Genomic DNA, 16,581 nt, shown 5'->3' with positions numbered 1-16,581 from the left:
CTTATAAAAACCTATGATTATGTTGTACTCAAGGACAGCTTTTATCTGTCATTTTAATACAATATAATCAGGAAATCAAATTTAAAAAAATGCGGCTTAAAATTAATTTTGTTGGTTTGACATGAATCCCATAGACATAATTGAAACTAAAATATTACAATATCATATGTTGGTTGAAGTCATTACTTGTGTACAATTTGATATTTAAGTAATAAAAAATTGATTATAAAAGCCTGATTTTTATCTTTTTATGAACTTTTTTTTTAACAGAATATTAGCCTTAAATTTGATAATCTTATAAAACATCACTGGACTATCAACCACAGATAGCGATCCCCTATTTAAATTGGGCATGTTTAAAATAGTTCATGTCTTGCATTTTTGTAACGAGTAAATATTATATTGTCGTTACTGATACATGTATAATATTCCAGGAACTAAAGTCTCAAACCGTCATTTGTTATGCTTGATATGTCAATTGGGTATTTTTATCGATCTAATATAGTACTCATTTCCCTCCAAAACTCTAATTACATCTATATTTTCCCCACTTAACATGTCAATATAAATCCAAAAAAATTAGCTCTTATAATTTTTTTCCAAGGAAAATTCTATTTTTTATTTATTCTAAGACTACAAAAATAAAATAGATCACCAAGTAAATTCTAAAATAAAAGAATTATACGCCCCGTAAATGAATGTCGTTACATTAGATTAAAAAATATTTAAAATATTGAATATGTATATTGATAAACAAAGATTGTTAGATTTAGAGTTCTGTGTTTTAGATCTTGTTGGTATATAGTTAATCCCATCGTCATTATAATGACCTTGTTAACAATATCATTAAGCTTTCATTGAGTCGTGATTTTGCAGACTTGGTTCATACCAGTAACAATTATCAAGTCTTTATTTTGATACTGAATTTGAATGCGAAAAACTGTTCCATTCATCTGATCAATACTTACAGTCGATGTGACTGACTAATGTGAGATGCTTAGTTCTTTTAGGCACCTGATTCCAGCTCTGAATTTCCAGGGGCTCCTATTTCATTCATATTTTTCCTAAGATTTCTCTTCAGTCTATCAATCTGTCTGTGAAACACATAGAGATAAAGAACCTATTCAAAATCAAAAGTCAATAAAACAATGCAAAATAGAAGCAGAGCAAACATTGACTCCAAAAACATTAGGTGAGATCATGTCTCATTGAGAAGTGAGCATCCCCTGCCGACCGGTTACACTCGCCTTGTCGTGTGTTCCTTGTCATGATCGGGAAATAACAAAAAATTTGTCGTCAATTCAGTGTATATATAATGAACTTAGAATTAGAATTAGAAAAGTTAGTCAGCATTTAACGCAATGATAAATTGTATTTGCAAACAAGGTCACTGTATCGACCATAGCGCTTACGAAGTGATGACTTTAAACGAGACTGCTGATATTCTTGTTTTATCAACTTGTTTGTCAATAATTAACCTTGTTTTAGAAAATGTCCATACGTAGATCATGCACTTGCATATTGAGTCAACTGAGATACATTTTTGAAATAAAATATCCAAATATGAAACAGATGTCTCAGACTCTATGGTATCTTTCATCTCAAGCTCACCGAGGTACATCGTGTCCACCGAAGAATGGAAATAACCATTGTTATTTCAAGTGTTTTCTTCTTTTCACGTATACGATTTTGGAAAAATTCTACTTCATATGAATGCAAAAATATGTCTGCTAATAACGGGGGGCAATTGGAACCCATGAACTTTAATAATTGTGGTGGATAGTTGTGTATAAAGTTGAAAAGTTATAAGTTTTGTAAGCTGTTGAATTTGGTTAAATCTTATTATTAAAAAAGTGTCCAAAAGTTCCTTGGAAATTTTGATTATCTACATCTGATTACCACCACTTCTTGCATATATCGTTGCGCAGTGCTCTTGGAGTTTCTCCTTCGCTACTGTTAATATCTTAGTAAGGAGTAAAGAAAAAGACTCGGTTGAGCATTTTCTGGAACCTGCTATGTATTTTTGTTTGTAAGATTTCTAAGCAGTTTTGGAATCCAATATAGATAATGCAGTTCAAATTCATTTCAAATCTTTGGAATATTAAAAATATTCAAAACTGATATGATTTTGAAGAATTTCGAAAGGGAACCATAAATATAAGTTGAATTACCATGTGTAGATTTAAATCCCAATTCTTTTCAATACAATTTATACGAAGAGCCTTACATCCGAAGACAATGTAGTTTCCTGCTTGTCAGCAGGGACTAGTATGGGTTATTAAATACAGAAGAAAAGATGTTTTTTTACATTACCCCTCAATCTTTTAATACGCGAATGTAACATAGATCTAATGCATTCAATCCATTATGACAAAATGTCAGCGTCTTCAATTTCATATCTGGCCCATCGCGTGGCGCAAACTTCTACAGAATCCGTTACATTTTTGAAATTCCGACGCCAGTTGAAGGATCGGGATTCCCTATATCTAGGACCTTTTAAAGTTATTGATCTAAAGTCCTTGTTAATAACTATATCCTGTAATAATGTATCCAGCAGGACTATAACTAAGGGATGAAGACGAAATTGAGATTAATGATACAGTTATTCTATATTCAGACCCTGTAAAGTTCTTGGAAGTAATGATCGATGCATATTTATAGGAAATACATGGTGTTGTCTTTAATTTGAAATTTAGTAGAATGCAAATATGAACCATTTTGTGATTAAGGATATTACTGATAATAACCGCATCAATTCCTTTGTTGGCATTTGGAAGTTTTAGCTGCATTGTCGTCAGTAAAACAAGAGGGATTAAAAAGTCTATAATTTGCAATACCCGGTATCCATAATCACAGATCCGAGCCTTTGCTCTGGTATCGAGGTATCAAAAATGGACTTTCCTTGACCTGTTCAAGAAGACTATTTAAAAGTTTCTAAGAGACAGAATAAAGTTTGGTTGAATATGATGTAGACCCAACTGTTGATTTACATAAGGTAGTAATGAATCACAAAAAACATCGTGTATTAAAGATTCATTGTAAGACTGATGCCCATGATTACATTAACGTCTCTGCGTGTGGTGAAAAATTCCCATCACATTTACATTGATACACTGTGGACTGTCAGGACCCTAACACTATCGACATTTATTGTCATTTCATTCAAAGGTAAAGGTCGTCCAAAACTTTTTTAATCCAAAATTCTTTTAGTTCTCAATGGAAAGGTGTACTTTCTGACGAGCTGTTGCTTTGGTTGTAAATCTTTCAAAGAATTCTATTTTTCATTGACAAAATAGAATGATCAGGTAAATTAAAATGCTTGTATAAAAGTGGTTTGCCCCCATTATTCATCTGAAATCTATGACCTGATATTCTTTTATTAAGTGGTACCTGGGTTTTAACAACATAAGTCCACACAGATTACATTTTATAACGTAGACAACATTATAAGATTTGCAGTTCAGATTTTCCCAAGTTTTTGAACAAGAACTTCGTCTAGTAAGATTACCGGTGAAAGAAAGGTCTGTCTGTCCGTTTGTCCATCTGTCTGTCCCTCTGGTTATCAATCTGTCTCATTTGGTGTTTTGCAAATGTTTTCTAAAAGCTTGCAGCTGAGTTTGGAAAGTGACTTAATCTTGATGAGTTATAGATCAAGTTTGGATTTGATCCGCTTCAATCATGTCAATGACTTTTGGTGGAATTATTTCATTTTTATTTTTTATCTAGGACTAGACCACTCTCGCCGGTAGGGGACGACTTGAATCTCTAATGCAATATTTTCAGCATGCTTTTCATTTTAATCTTACTTTTTTATCATGTAAATTTTGAATGTACTTGAGGAGATGGTTAAATCCAAAATTAACAACATGATACACGTTTGAAAATTTATACTTTTCTTTCCCGTAGAGAATTCAAATTTTACTATACGGTTATAGGAGTATCGCTTTTAAATTACTTTTAGATGCTTGTTTTTCGATCTTCGATTTCATCGTTAGATCGGACACAAACTTTTAGACAGCAGCCCGTAAAAAAAAATTAAGAGGCCCAATTTATGACTGCATACAGCAATATCGATGATACATTGTAAATCTTTCACAATCCTAAACTATATTTTGTATTTTTCAACATAGGAAGTCATACCCCTCTGCATGACCACAGAAATATGATAATTTCCTGATCGGAAAGATATGAATAAACTACAAACTTTTAAATGTTTAAAACATCTTTATAAGAATCTGTGTATACCGTGATAATCAGAATATATCTATGATCAAATGGAAATTCATTCGGATAGGGCGGTAAGGTTTTAAAATCTTCATTATAATAAAAGAATGAATATAATCAAAACATCCAAGATGCAGTATAATCATGTGGACATGTTATACTCATCCATATCAACATGCCAGATTATGACGACACGCTACTAAGCATGCCAACATGCAATTACACAAACTCGATACTCAAAGGTAGTCTAAAGTAAAAATGTTTAATTGCGTGTAGTATAAAGAAATAACCGTGAGAAGTAAAACTTACCAACTTATACAGTCAATTAGTTGAATATTTCTTTGTTTTTTTTGCAGATAAATCTCATTGCTTTAGCGTTATCAATTTTTTGTCTGTGTCTCCCACCAAAGAAAGTTGCCAGCCAGTTATTATACAACATAGACCAGTATGACAGATGTAGATATCTTGACGAGCAAGATATTAACAAGTTGCTTTCATTTGTTAAATCGTTTGAGAAGTCCAAAATACCGCTTAACAATTTTGCTGTGAACATTGTAAAAAGACTAGAAATTCTTGAGTCAAAAGGTAAAAATAATAAAATACGTACGTGTAAAGCATTTTTAAATGAAATGTGACAATGCAAATATATTCTGCACATCTATAGAGTAAAGGAAAAACAAGCTTTTTGAATAGTTTCAGTTTTGTTATGTATCTTACAGTTTGTGGTAAAAATATTACGTATTTCCAACAATCGTGCTATTTTCTGTCACTCGAAAAACAAACATGGACACAATCACAGGTATTTTAAAATCATATTTTTTCTATATTGTATATGTTATCCCGATGTTTATATTTTCATCAATAAGATATCTTTATTTAACATAGAAAAGTTGTGCATCATACGGCGGTGTGCTGGCGGAAATTGAAACTCCAGAGGAAAATGATTTTATTGTTCAAACCATCTTTAAACCATATGTAGAGGATGGTAAGTCAAGCATATAGAAAAAAAACCCAAACACATGTTGTATAAAAATACAGCGTTGATTTAAAAGTTATTTTGTACCATTTGGTCAAACAAATAAAAATACTTGCAGCTGGTACTACATTTGACGTTTTCCCTGGGTCTTATTCTGTGCAGTTTTCAAGTTTATTTATTATGCTCCCTTCCAAAATCCCCATTTTTTTATATCGACTTCTTTAGGTACTCAGCTGATAATTAATTGAATAAATCTTCTATTATTTCTAAAAAAAAAAAAAAAAAATCAAATCTACTATCTATCTAGCTATCATTTTTACCTGATTTTGATGAAATGAAATGTAACATATACTACGAAAAACAATATTATCACAGATAATTCAATTTATGCCGCTATGAGAAATATATTACATTTTACACCTAAGGATAATTCTGCATATCCCTGCGCAGTCTGCAGGATATGCGCCCTTATCGCAGCGCAATTATCATAGAACCTTTCATTGCGAAATCGCACCTTATTTTGTTTGACAGAGTTATCCAATCAAAATCCTTGATTTTGTTGCGCCATTTTTGTTCGGCCTGCCTAATTGAAGACCTACAGGTAATTGAAGACCTAGAGAAGACCTACGGAAGACCTACAAAAATGTGCGATATATACAACAAAACTTATGTGATATTCTGATTAAGCATGTCCTAAATATAAAAATTACACAAAAAAGTTTTATAAAAAGAAGTTTTAAAGTGTATTTTTTAAGCTCGGTAAGGGGAACTATTTCTTCTCTCAGACGACCTACGGCATGAACGATAACTCTGGCTGACTTGTCTTGTAAACAACAACACGCTCATTTATATTGTGAAGTTTATAGGAAGAATATGAAAATAAAAAATCCAAATGATTTTGTTGAGTTTTCAATTATGAATTATGATAAATAACTAATCTGGATTATGTATTTTGATGAAGTTAAAAATTTAAAATGATTATCTTGATTATTTCATTTATCAAATTAATATTCTACTTGAAATCTATAGTTGATATTTAATAAATATTTTAATTCTTTTAATATGTTTTATGGGATAAATGTTAAATATTCAAGTTTAAATTATTGATATATATGTCGTGGATTTGTCTCTATTAACCAATATCACTTTGAACTAAGGGCTTCCATCTTTACTAGTGTGTTGTATCCACACGCACCATGCAGAGGATATATCCGTGTTTTGATTGCAATTATCAACACACCCCACTACCTCTGATGATTGTTAATTTGCAGTCAACAGAGCAAAGAAATTTTTAAAAAATATTATACATGTATTTATTACATATTTTTAAAATGATATGAAGAAGAAAAATCCATTCAGAATATAACTAAAATGAATTACGTTTTGAATATATTTTTTTTAATTTTCAAAATGTTCACTCTCCTTTTTTCAAAAATACACATTTGTATGACACTCAGAAGGAAAATTTATTAATAACTTAAATGTCTATTTCCAGATAACATGCTGTATGCCAAGCAATGCGTACTTTTTTTTGGTTACATTCTGAGCAAAAATATCCAGTATATCAATGTTGAAGATACCAGATATATAATAATAAAATAATTACATTGAAAGAAAAATTTACACTTTTTGAATTGAATTTAACATGTTAAATTAATTACATGCATGTTATCACACATAAGAAGTACATGCATATTTTATAAAAAAAAAAAAAAAAAAAAATATATGATGCTTTGACTCGGGGGGAAAAAATGGATTTTGAAATTGAGTGTGTCTGTGTTCCTTTTTGAAAAAAATTACTTCAAATTCTTTTAACTTTTAAATTTTTCATTCTCTAAATAAATGCAAATCTTATAAAACTTTCCAGGAGTTATCAATAACATAACAAGGTATTGTTAATAACACGAACACAGATCATTCAGTCACAATGAATTTTTATTAATGATCAACAGTTCAAACCTGAATAAATATTACAATACCTATTTACAAACACTATGAAATACTGAATATAACATATATACATGTGTATGTACTTATAATGATTTTATGATTGATTATATGATGGTATTATGAATTAAGTGCAGTGTATATGTCTTTACTTTGTAAAGTTTTAAAAACTTTATTTATTTCAATAACTAAAATATATTTCTTTAACAAAGTAGAATTGTATCTGACTGAATATTTCATTTTATTTATTCATCTTTGATGTATATATCTAAAATATCTTCAATGATTTTTTTTCCGTCCTTAAATATTATTATTTTAACTACATTTTTCTGATAATGACATTTTCTTGATATGTTTTGGTGAACAGCTGATTTGTTATTTACGAGAGTTATCGTTCTTGCTATAGGTCGACTGAGAGAAGAAATAGTTCCTCTTACCGAGCTTAACAAATACACTTTAAAACTTCTTTTCATAAAACTTTTTTGTGTATTTTATACATTTAGGACATGCTTAATCAGAATATCACATCATTTTTGCTGTATATATCGCACATTTTTGTAGGTCTTCCGTAGGTCTTCTCTAGGTCTTCAATTACCTGTAGGTCTTCAATTAGGTATTCCCATTTTTGTTAGCCTGGCAGTGCATTGAAGAAAAAAAAATGTTTATGCAAAAAGGGACCTGTGTACATGTGGTCTAAGATCAATTATTGGTCAACTTCTTAGGGGAGAATCATCGGTGCCTGTAATTTATCAATTTTATGCCGTGGAAACTATCCTCGTATCGGGGAACCTATTTCGGTGGAGGCACAGATGGTGTTTTGGCAGTTGCTGTTTACTTCGACAACCCCCTACGAAGAATTTGAAACACGGGGACCGCTTTAGCCCATGCACTGGAGAAGTTCTAGGAATGCAGTGTTTGTGCATTCCCGTCATTTAAGGGCAGTATTGTTTTGGTCATTATAACAAAACAAATAATGTTTTAATGTTTACATATTTGGACATATGTTTGGAGCAGCTTTTAAATCATTATTTTATTCATACGTCATTATGGTTAAGCTGCATGCCTTTATAAAATACAGGCTAACTGGCGGTGCAACAGGGCAAATCATTTTCATAATTTTATATTTATTTACCATACGTACCTGTTACACTTCATGGGTTCTCCTTATGATTTGTCTTTCTGATGTTCAGTAAATACATAGTATGGAAATAATAGTATTTATGTCGAAACTGTTTTCCATTTAATTATTTAACCTGTATCGTTTCCCCCATTACGATACCCCCTTTTCATGGAGAGAATTATCAGTTGTCTCGGCGAATGAAATCTCACTTGCGTACTTAATCTACATGCATTACAGTCATTCACTCATTGTTCCATTTGAATATTCTGCAGCTGCATCAAAATTGTGAATTTTATATGACTGTTCGATTCTGCAATTTTACCCATCCTGTTTACATTACTGGAGTTAATAACTTGCCTGATCGTGGAACCTGTTTACGCATAATTTATGGTATCCTGGTTGGTTTAGCGAATTATTGTTTACACTTGAAATATTGGTTTGTTTACAAACACATGCACATGTTGAATCAATTCAGCAGATGAAACTTTCTCAGATGGTATAGGCCTATCTATGATAATTACTGAATTAGACATTTCTATACAGTGTGCCATTTATAATCGTTCCATCATTAGAACATTGGTTTTTTTTTTAACTTATGGGAAATATATGTTGTGTCATTGTGATTTGAATGCATTTCAATCTTCTGCATTATTCAGTATGCACATCTGAGAAAATAAGATAAACAGAGTGCAATAGATTATCTACACTAAATGTGTCAAAGGGGTTATCGCTCAATTAACCTGTCCGCTGATCTACACATGTTTGTATGTTTGGTTTTTTTTTATGAATCTGTGTTCAAGGTCAACTGGGTCACCACGTGATGTCAGCTGCAGTATCGTTGATTGTACTCTGGCCTCACCAGGGGGTTCTCGGGGAGTCTCTCCTATCCTCTCTGATCCTGGCTTTGGATGGAGTCCACCTGCAGTAAACTTCATTCTTTGTCCAGCCTGTGAGGAATGTTCTTTTGCTTGTGCATTTTATCATCTTTTCAAAGAAATAAGACCAGTACACTATTTTTGTTCTACATTATTATTTTTATATAGCCTTAATTAAATTATGCTCAGCTCAGAGCTATATAAAAATTTGTGTACTGCTCCTTACAATACTTTGCATATCCAGTTAACAATTTAAAGAATGTTTAACACAGTTTCTCTAATGATGCAAAGATATCAATGAAGTTGATAATCATTTTTTGCAGCATTAGAAACAGGAAACATTTGGTAATTGCCATATATCTGAAGACATGTTAAGTTTATTTACTAGCTGCCTTACATATAATTCTTAAGAGGCATTATTATCCCTATAAGGAAGACTCTGCAATTTTAAAATGTATTTTTATGTTCAGCAAAATCCTTAGTGGGTTTTGCAACATTAAATATATCGTTTCTTTTTATTCTATAAGTAAAAATACTGGGAGAAAAATGGTTCAGAAAAAAAAAAAAAAAAAAAAAAAAAAATAAATAAAAAAAAAATAAAAATTAAATAAATAAATAAATAATAATAATAATAATAAAAAAAAATCTGAATCAGGGAAATGTTTTAATATTGCAATCAATGTCAATTATATTTTCAATATATTGTTTCACTTGTACAATGTGCAGTAGAAACTTTGGTAATGTTTTCTATATTTCTTTTAAAATATTCTAACAGTACTATTTTCAATAGTATTATAGTATCAAAAAAAACACACAAAAAAAAAAGAAAAAAAAAAAGAATTTAGTATGAACATTAAGAATATGTTCAAGATACCTGTGAAAACATTCAATATATTGTTGCAATATTGGTGGAAACATTCAGTATAATTTCGATTAGTTTTGTTTTGTTTTTGTGAATGTTTAAGGTTTTGATGGAAACATTCAGTGTAATGATTAAAAGTTTTCCTGGAAATTAAGTATTTTATATCAAAACTTTGGGAACACATTCAGTTCAATGTACCATTGTTTTGTGCAAACATTCAGTATAATGTTTAAAAGTTTTTTGAAGATACATTCAGTATGCTTCATTGTCTTTGTGACAACATTCATTGTAAATAATATTTCAAAGTTTTTGTCTTAAACATTCAGTATAATGTTTCAAAGTTTGTGTCAAAACGTTCATTATGATATTTCAAGTTTTGTGGAAACATTAAGTACAATGTTTCAAGTTTTTGTGGAAACATTCAGTATAATGTTTCAAGTTTTTTTGTGTAAGCATTTAGTTTAATGTTTCAAGTTTTTGTGGAAGCATTCAGTATAAAGTTTCAAAGTTGATGTTTAAGTTAAAACATTCAGTTTATGTGTCAAGTTTGTTTTGGAAACATTCAGTAACATTCAGTTTAATGTTTTGAGTTTTTGTGGAAACATTCAGTATAATGTTTTTGATTTTTTGTGGAAAAATTCAGTATATTGTTACAAATGTAATGTGTAAGCATTCAGTATAAAGTTTCAAGTTTGTTTTGGAAACATTTAATAGAATGTTTCAAAGTTTTTGTGAAAAATATTCAGTATCATGTCTCAGTCATGTATTAGTGTTTGTGGAAACATTCAGTACAATGTGTCAAAGTTTATGTTTAAACAGTCAGTATAATGTTTAAGTTCTGTTTTGGAAACATTCAGTACAATGTGTCAAAGTTTATGTTGAAACAGTTAGTATAATGAATGAATTCTGTTGGAAACATTCAGTATAATGTTTCAAGTTTTTATGGAAACATTCAGTATAATGTTTCGAAGGTTTTTTGGAAACATTCAGTATAACGTTTCAAAGGTTTTTGTGGAAACATTCAGTATAAGGTTTCAAGTCTTTGTTTAAACATTCAATATAATGTTTCAAAGTTTTGTGGAAGCATTCAGTATAATGTTTCAAGCTTTGATGGAAACATGCAGTTTGATGTTTCAAAGTTTTTGTGGAAACATTAAATATAATGTTTCAAAGGTTTTGTGAAAACATTCAGTATAATGCTTCAAACTTTTTATGGAAACATTTAGTATAATGTTTCAAAGGTTTTATGGAAGCATTAAGTATAATGTTTCAAGTTTTGATGGAAACATGCAGTTTGATGTTTCAAAGTTTTGTGGAGACATTCAGTATAATGTTTCAAAGGTTTTGTGAAAACATTCAGTATAATGTTTCAAATGTTTTATGGAAACATTCTGTATAATGTTTCAAAGGTTTTGTGAAAACATTCAGTATAATGTTTCAAACTTTTTATGGAAACATTCAGTATAATGTTTCAAAGGTTTTGTGGAAACATTCAGTATAATGTTTCAAGTTTTGATGGAAACATGCAGTTTGATGTTTCAAAGTTTTGTGGAGACATTCAGTATAATGTTTCAAAGGTTTTGTGGAAACATTCAGTATAATGTTTCAAGTCTTTGAGGAAACATTCTGTATAATGTTTCAAAGGTTTTGTGGAAACATTCAGTATAATGTTTCAAGTCTTTGAGGAAACATTCAGTATAATGTTTCAAAGGTTTTGTGGAAACATTCAGTATAATGTTTCAAAGGTTTTGTGGAAACATTCAGTATAATGTTTCAAACGTTTTGTGGAAACATTCAGTATAATGTTTCAAAGGTTTTGTGGAAACATTCAATATAATGTTTCATAGTGTTTGTGGAAGCATTCAGTATAATGTTTAAAGCTTGTTTCAGAAACATACATTATAATGTTTCAAACTTTTTATGGAAACATTCAGTATAATGTTTTAAAGGTTTTGTGAAAACATTCAGTATAATGATAGTCACGTATTAGTGATTGTGGAAACATTCAGTATAATGTTTCATAGTTTGGTATAATGTTTAAAGTTTGTTGTAGAAACATTCAGTATAATGCTTCAAATTTTTTATGGAAACATTTAGTGAATCTTTCAATGGTTTTGTGGAAACAATCAGTATATAGTTTCAAAAGGATTTTGGAAACATTCAGTATAATGTTTCATAGTGTTTGTGGAAACATTTAGTATAATGTTAATTATATCAGTAGAAACATTTTGTTTCATATTTCAATTTGATGAGGAAAGAACTTTCAGTATTATGAGAAACTTAAATAGATATTTCAATAATTCTTTTCATGCTGTACATGTAGCATGTCATCAAGTCTGTTCTGAAAAGTTCAATGTAAATTGTTTCTCATTGTGTTTGGGTTCCAGCATCTAAATATTCGTAGGCTTTAGTAGTGCATTACACTCGTACACTATTTACCATGGTATTCTGTTACTTGTAGCAGTACACCGATGCCAAGGGCCAACCTGAACTATAAAGGGATCAACACCTAACCTCAGTACCAACCAAGGCACATAATGGAGAGGCAATGTACCCTACAAATTTCAGTTCAGATGGCGGAAATTGTGCATTATTGGAACTTCATCCCAGCTTCAAAATTGAAAACGTGAAAATTAAAACCGTGAAATTAATCCCCTATACAGTATTCTGGACATGATGTCAGCTTCATAGTAAACTGTTGGAAAATGATGCCACCAAAGATTGAAACCCACACCATCAGGAAGGGCAAGCTACACACTTAAAATGCTCAAGCTCATCTTATGGATTCTATGTTGATATCTGTGTTGAATGGCAAATATCATTTTCTCCAACATGTACTGCCAAGGAACATCATATACAGTAAATCTCGGTTATAATGAAGTCGCTGGGATGCATGAAGTTACTTCGCTATATCCGTAATTTGTAATAACCGTACAAGAAATTTATAAAATTTATACAGCCTGGATCCAAATTGAATTCGCTATATCCGTGAATTCGCATTATCCGTGTTCGTACTAAACGAGTTTCACTGTATAGAGTAGTTAGCACCTGTCATTCATTTAATGTGTAAAATAAGATTTTGCAATGTATTAGCTTCTTATGTAACATTAATTGTTCTATCATTAATTTTGTAAATCTGGTCAGTAGTCCAGTAAAGTGTTTATCAAATATTCCACAATGTACATCCTCTATAGGCATCAACTCTGTATAACTCAGCTCAATTTTAATGTCTTCATAATCGGCTTTCTAATATCAATGAGTTCAGCATTGAAACTTGCCTGCATAGTCTTTGAGCTACATGTAAGATGACGGCTACTCATTTAAATTGTATGTTGAAATCTGCCGGCATAGACTTGTGTTAAGATACATAGTTCAGCAGAGAGCTGCTTATGTAAATTGTGCTTCAAAATCTGCTTGCATAGTCTTGAGTTAAGATACATTAGTTCAGCGGATAGCTGCTCATGTGAATTGTGCTGAAAACTCTGCTTGCATAGTCTTGAGTTAAGACACGAGTTCAGAGGATAGCTCCTCTTGTAAATTGTTTGTTACAATCTGCTTGCATAGTCGAGAGTTAAGATACATGACTTCAGCGGATAGCTGCTCATGTAAATTGTATAATAAAATGTGGCTTGCATAGTCTTGAGTTAAGATACATGGCTTCAGCGCATTGCTGCTCATGTAAATTGTGTGTTAAAATCTGCTTGCATAGTCTTAGTTCAAGATACATGAATTCAGCGGATAGCTGCTCATGTAAATTGAATGTTAAAAACTCTGCCTGCATTGTCTTGAGGTTAGATGAAGACCTACCTAATTTTACATTTATACTAAACATTCCTTGCAGTGATTTTGGCTTCTTTTGATCCACAATTTAACAGCTAACAGGTGAATGTTAATGTCTTTGTTGCATCAGTACTTGTTATTTGTCAAGAACACCTAGTCTAAAATGTATGTGATATCATATGAACTTCAACTTCAATGTTGTTTTATATATTTAAAAAAAAAAATACTTCAAAAAATGCTGTAAATTTCAGTATTTTTACTATTTTTATAAAAATGTTTTCTTTTGATTTTTCTCCTTGTTTGGCGTCAACCCCTCACTGCGTGACACTGCGTGAGGGCTTGTGGCGCAATTGTTTGGACGCCTCCAAGGATTTACTCATTTATGTTATATTTTATGCATATTTACATGTACTCTGATATGTTCACTGCATGTAAATTTCTAGTCAGTCTCAGGGGGATCACAGTTGTACCTTTCACCTGTGTACATGTAACCTGTATTGTTTAATATTAGATGATCCCCCTTCATGATTTGTTATACATTTTACCATATGTCATTAAATAAAATGACATATTCGACAAAACTGCATATCTGTGTTTGGTTGTTTTTTCACTGCACTTTCAGGCTGATATTTCTCATAGGAGGCATAAAACAATATTATCACAGATAATTCAATTTATGCCGCTATGAGAAATATATTACATTTTACACCTAAGGATAATTCTGCATATCCCTGCGCAGTCTGCAGGATATGCGCCCTTATCGCAGCGCAATTATCATAGAACCTTTTATTGCGAAATCGCACCTTATTTTGCTTGACAGAGTTATCCAATCAAAATCCTTGATTTTGTTGCGCCATTTTTGTTAGCCTGGCAGTGCATTGAAGAAAAAAACCCACCACCCACCCTTTTGCCTTTTTGTGGTTTATGGTTTTATATTATTTTGCATTTTAGTCCAGATTTGTATTTTCCTAACTAACTTGTCATATGTTTCTTGATTGGCGCAATTGTTTGGACGCCTCCAAGGATTTACTCATTTATGTTATATTTTATGCATATTTACATGTACTCTGATATGTTCACTGCATGTAAATTTCTAGTCAGTCTCAGGGGGATCACAGTTGTACCTTTCACCTGTGTACATGTAACCTGTATTGTTTAATATTAGATGATCCCCCTTCATGATTTGTTATACATTTTACCATATGTCATTAAATAAAATGACATATTCGACAAAACTGCATATCTGTGTTTGGTTGTTTTTTCACTGCACTTTCAGGCTGATATTTCTCATAGGAGGCATAAAAAAATATTACAGCAGATCTATGAAGTTGATGTATAAAATCAAACCTCCTTCAGAGGAAAATCGATACAAAGAATAAAAAAAACTGTTTTTACCAAATTAGCAAAACAATTAAAAAAATTAAACTGAATGGATGTCTTTTTCCTGAAGGAACATATTTTTGGCTTGGAGCATCAGACATGAATAAAGAAGGAACATTTGTTTGGAATTCTACAGGACTGCCTCTGAAGTTTAGTTACTGGAAATCAGGGGAACCAAACGACATAACTGGTAACGAGGATTGTGTCCATGCATACGTTGGCGAAGGCAGTCGATGGAATGACCGCGCATGTACGGATGTTTATAGATTTTTGTGTGAAATAAAGATTACATAGGATATAGTTATAATTCTTACAAAATTAAACAAAATAATTTTGATGTTGCTCGTAAGCCATTTAATTGCTTCATTTAATCTTTGGATTCTTGGCAGGAAAATTTCTGAGTTTATACACATTACTAGATATAAGATTGAATGAATAATGCTCATAAAAGGCCGGTTTAGTTGAAAATTGCAGGATTGTGAATTGTACTTTTTTCATCATTGTGTTTAATTCACGTGCTCTGTAATGCATGTATTCAGTATCAAAATTAAAAAAATCTACAAATATACGATTTTGTACTGTTTTTTCAGCAAGTGTTGGACCATATAGAATACAATGAATTTAATATATTGTACATTTCCCCAAAATCATGTACGCGAATTTCACTCCATTCTTGCCATTTATTCAAGAATTTCTTTTGCTAGAAAATATTATTTCGCCTGGAAATGTGCATATTTACCCAAGATGTGGTTTAGAACTTTTAAAAGAAATTACTTAAAAGTAAAATATGGTTATATGCATAAAACAATTTTGTTTTCGAGTTTTTCTTCGAAACAAGCACACTCCTCATTTCTAAATTTTATTCATAAAAAAATGTTGTGTGTCTAAATGAAATTAAAAGATCATGATGAACTGAATTTTTTTTTACAAAAAATAAATGAATAAAAAAAATATTAAGTAATGTGTTATCAATGTTTAATTTGTATTGTATATTAGCAATCCCTGTTGAAAGACACCTGATGAAGAAGTAAGAGGTTGAAAGAGGTAGCATTTGAGAAACTTCAACTGTCGCCAAAGGGTATCATACGGGGACATCATTGTTTCACAAACACATTTTGTTTTAGTTATAGTGATTTTTTTCCAAAAATTTTATAATACATGTGGAACAATTTGTAAATGTGATACACTATTCCTTCGATGGTAACGCAATTCTGGAGTGGGGCACACACTTACCCTTGACAGCACAATAGTCATGGGGAAATTGTTTCAAAAACAAAAACAACATGATCTTTTGATTCGGGTGCATCGAGATGAACAATCTGCACTTGCTCGTTGTACGATTTATCCTTATAACTGTGTTTTTGGAAAAAAAAATGTTTTCCTTTTAGATCAGAAAACATACAAGTACTACTTTTGA

General features: G+C 31.0%; 1 protein-coding gene and 1 long non-coding RNA gene across 2 annotated transcripts; both read left to right on the top strand.

Annotated features, from left to right (window-relative positions):
• The first annotated feature begins 4,207 nt into the window (after nt 1–4,207).
• On the top strand, nt 4,208–15,460 carry LOC134268163 (perlucin-like protein). The gene is made up of 5 exons (XM_062750360.1): nt 4,208–4,298; nt 4,581–4,809; nt 4,944–5,023; nt 5,110–5,209; nt 15,235–15,460. The coding sequence occupies exons 1-5, from the start codon at nt 4,275–4,277 to the stop codon at nt 15,456–15,458; spliced, it is 657 nt and encodes a 218-aa protein (XP_062606344.1). The 5' UTR covers nt 4,208–4,274; the 3' UTR covers nt 15,459–15,460.
• LOC134268167 (uncharacterized) lies at nt 7,773–15,024 on the top strand. Its single transcript, XR_009992305.1, has 2 exons — nt 7,773–11,817; nt 11,984–15,024. It is a non-coding gene; the product is annotated as an uncharacterized LOC134268167 (long non-coding RNA).
• Nucleotides 15,461–16,581: the final 1,121 nt, after the last annotated feature.

Source organism: Saccostrea cucullata, unplaced genomic scaffold, assembly GCF_032062105.1.
Source record: "Saccostrea cucullata isolate Sc308-1 unplaced genomic scaffold, CSIRO_AGI_Scuc_v1 ctg1256, whole genome shotgun sequence".
Lineage (NCBI taxonomy): Eukaryota > Metazoa > Mollusca > Bivalvia > Ostreida > Ostreidae > Saccostrea > Saccostrea cuccullata.
Note: the sequence above shows the minus strand (reverse complement) of the source record. Positions and strands in the feature narration are given on the sequence as shown.

Excerpts from the sequence above, each read along its gene's own strand:
- LOC134268163 (XM_062750360.1), top strand. The coding sequence starts at position 4,275 with ATGGAAATTCATTCGGATAGGGCG. Across the intron at positions 4,299-4,580 it reads AAATTCATTCGGATAGGGCG|ATAAATCTCATTGCTTTAGC; the intron begins GTAAGGTTTTAA and ends TTTTTTTTGCAG. Across the intron at positions 5,024-5,109 it reads AAACATGGACACAATCACAG|AAAAGTTGTGCATCATACGG; the intron begins GTATTTTAAAAT and ends TATTTAACATAG.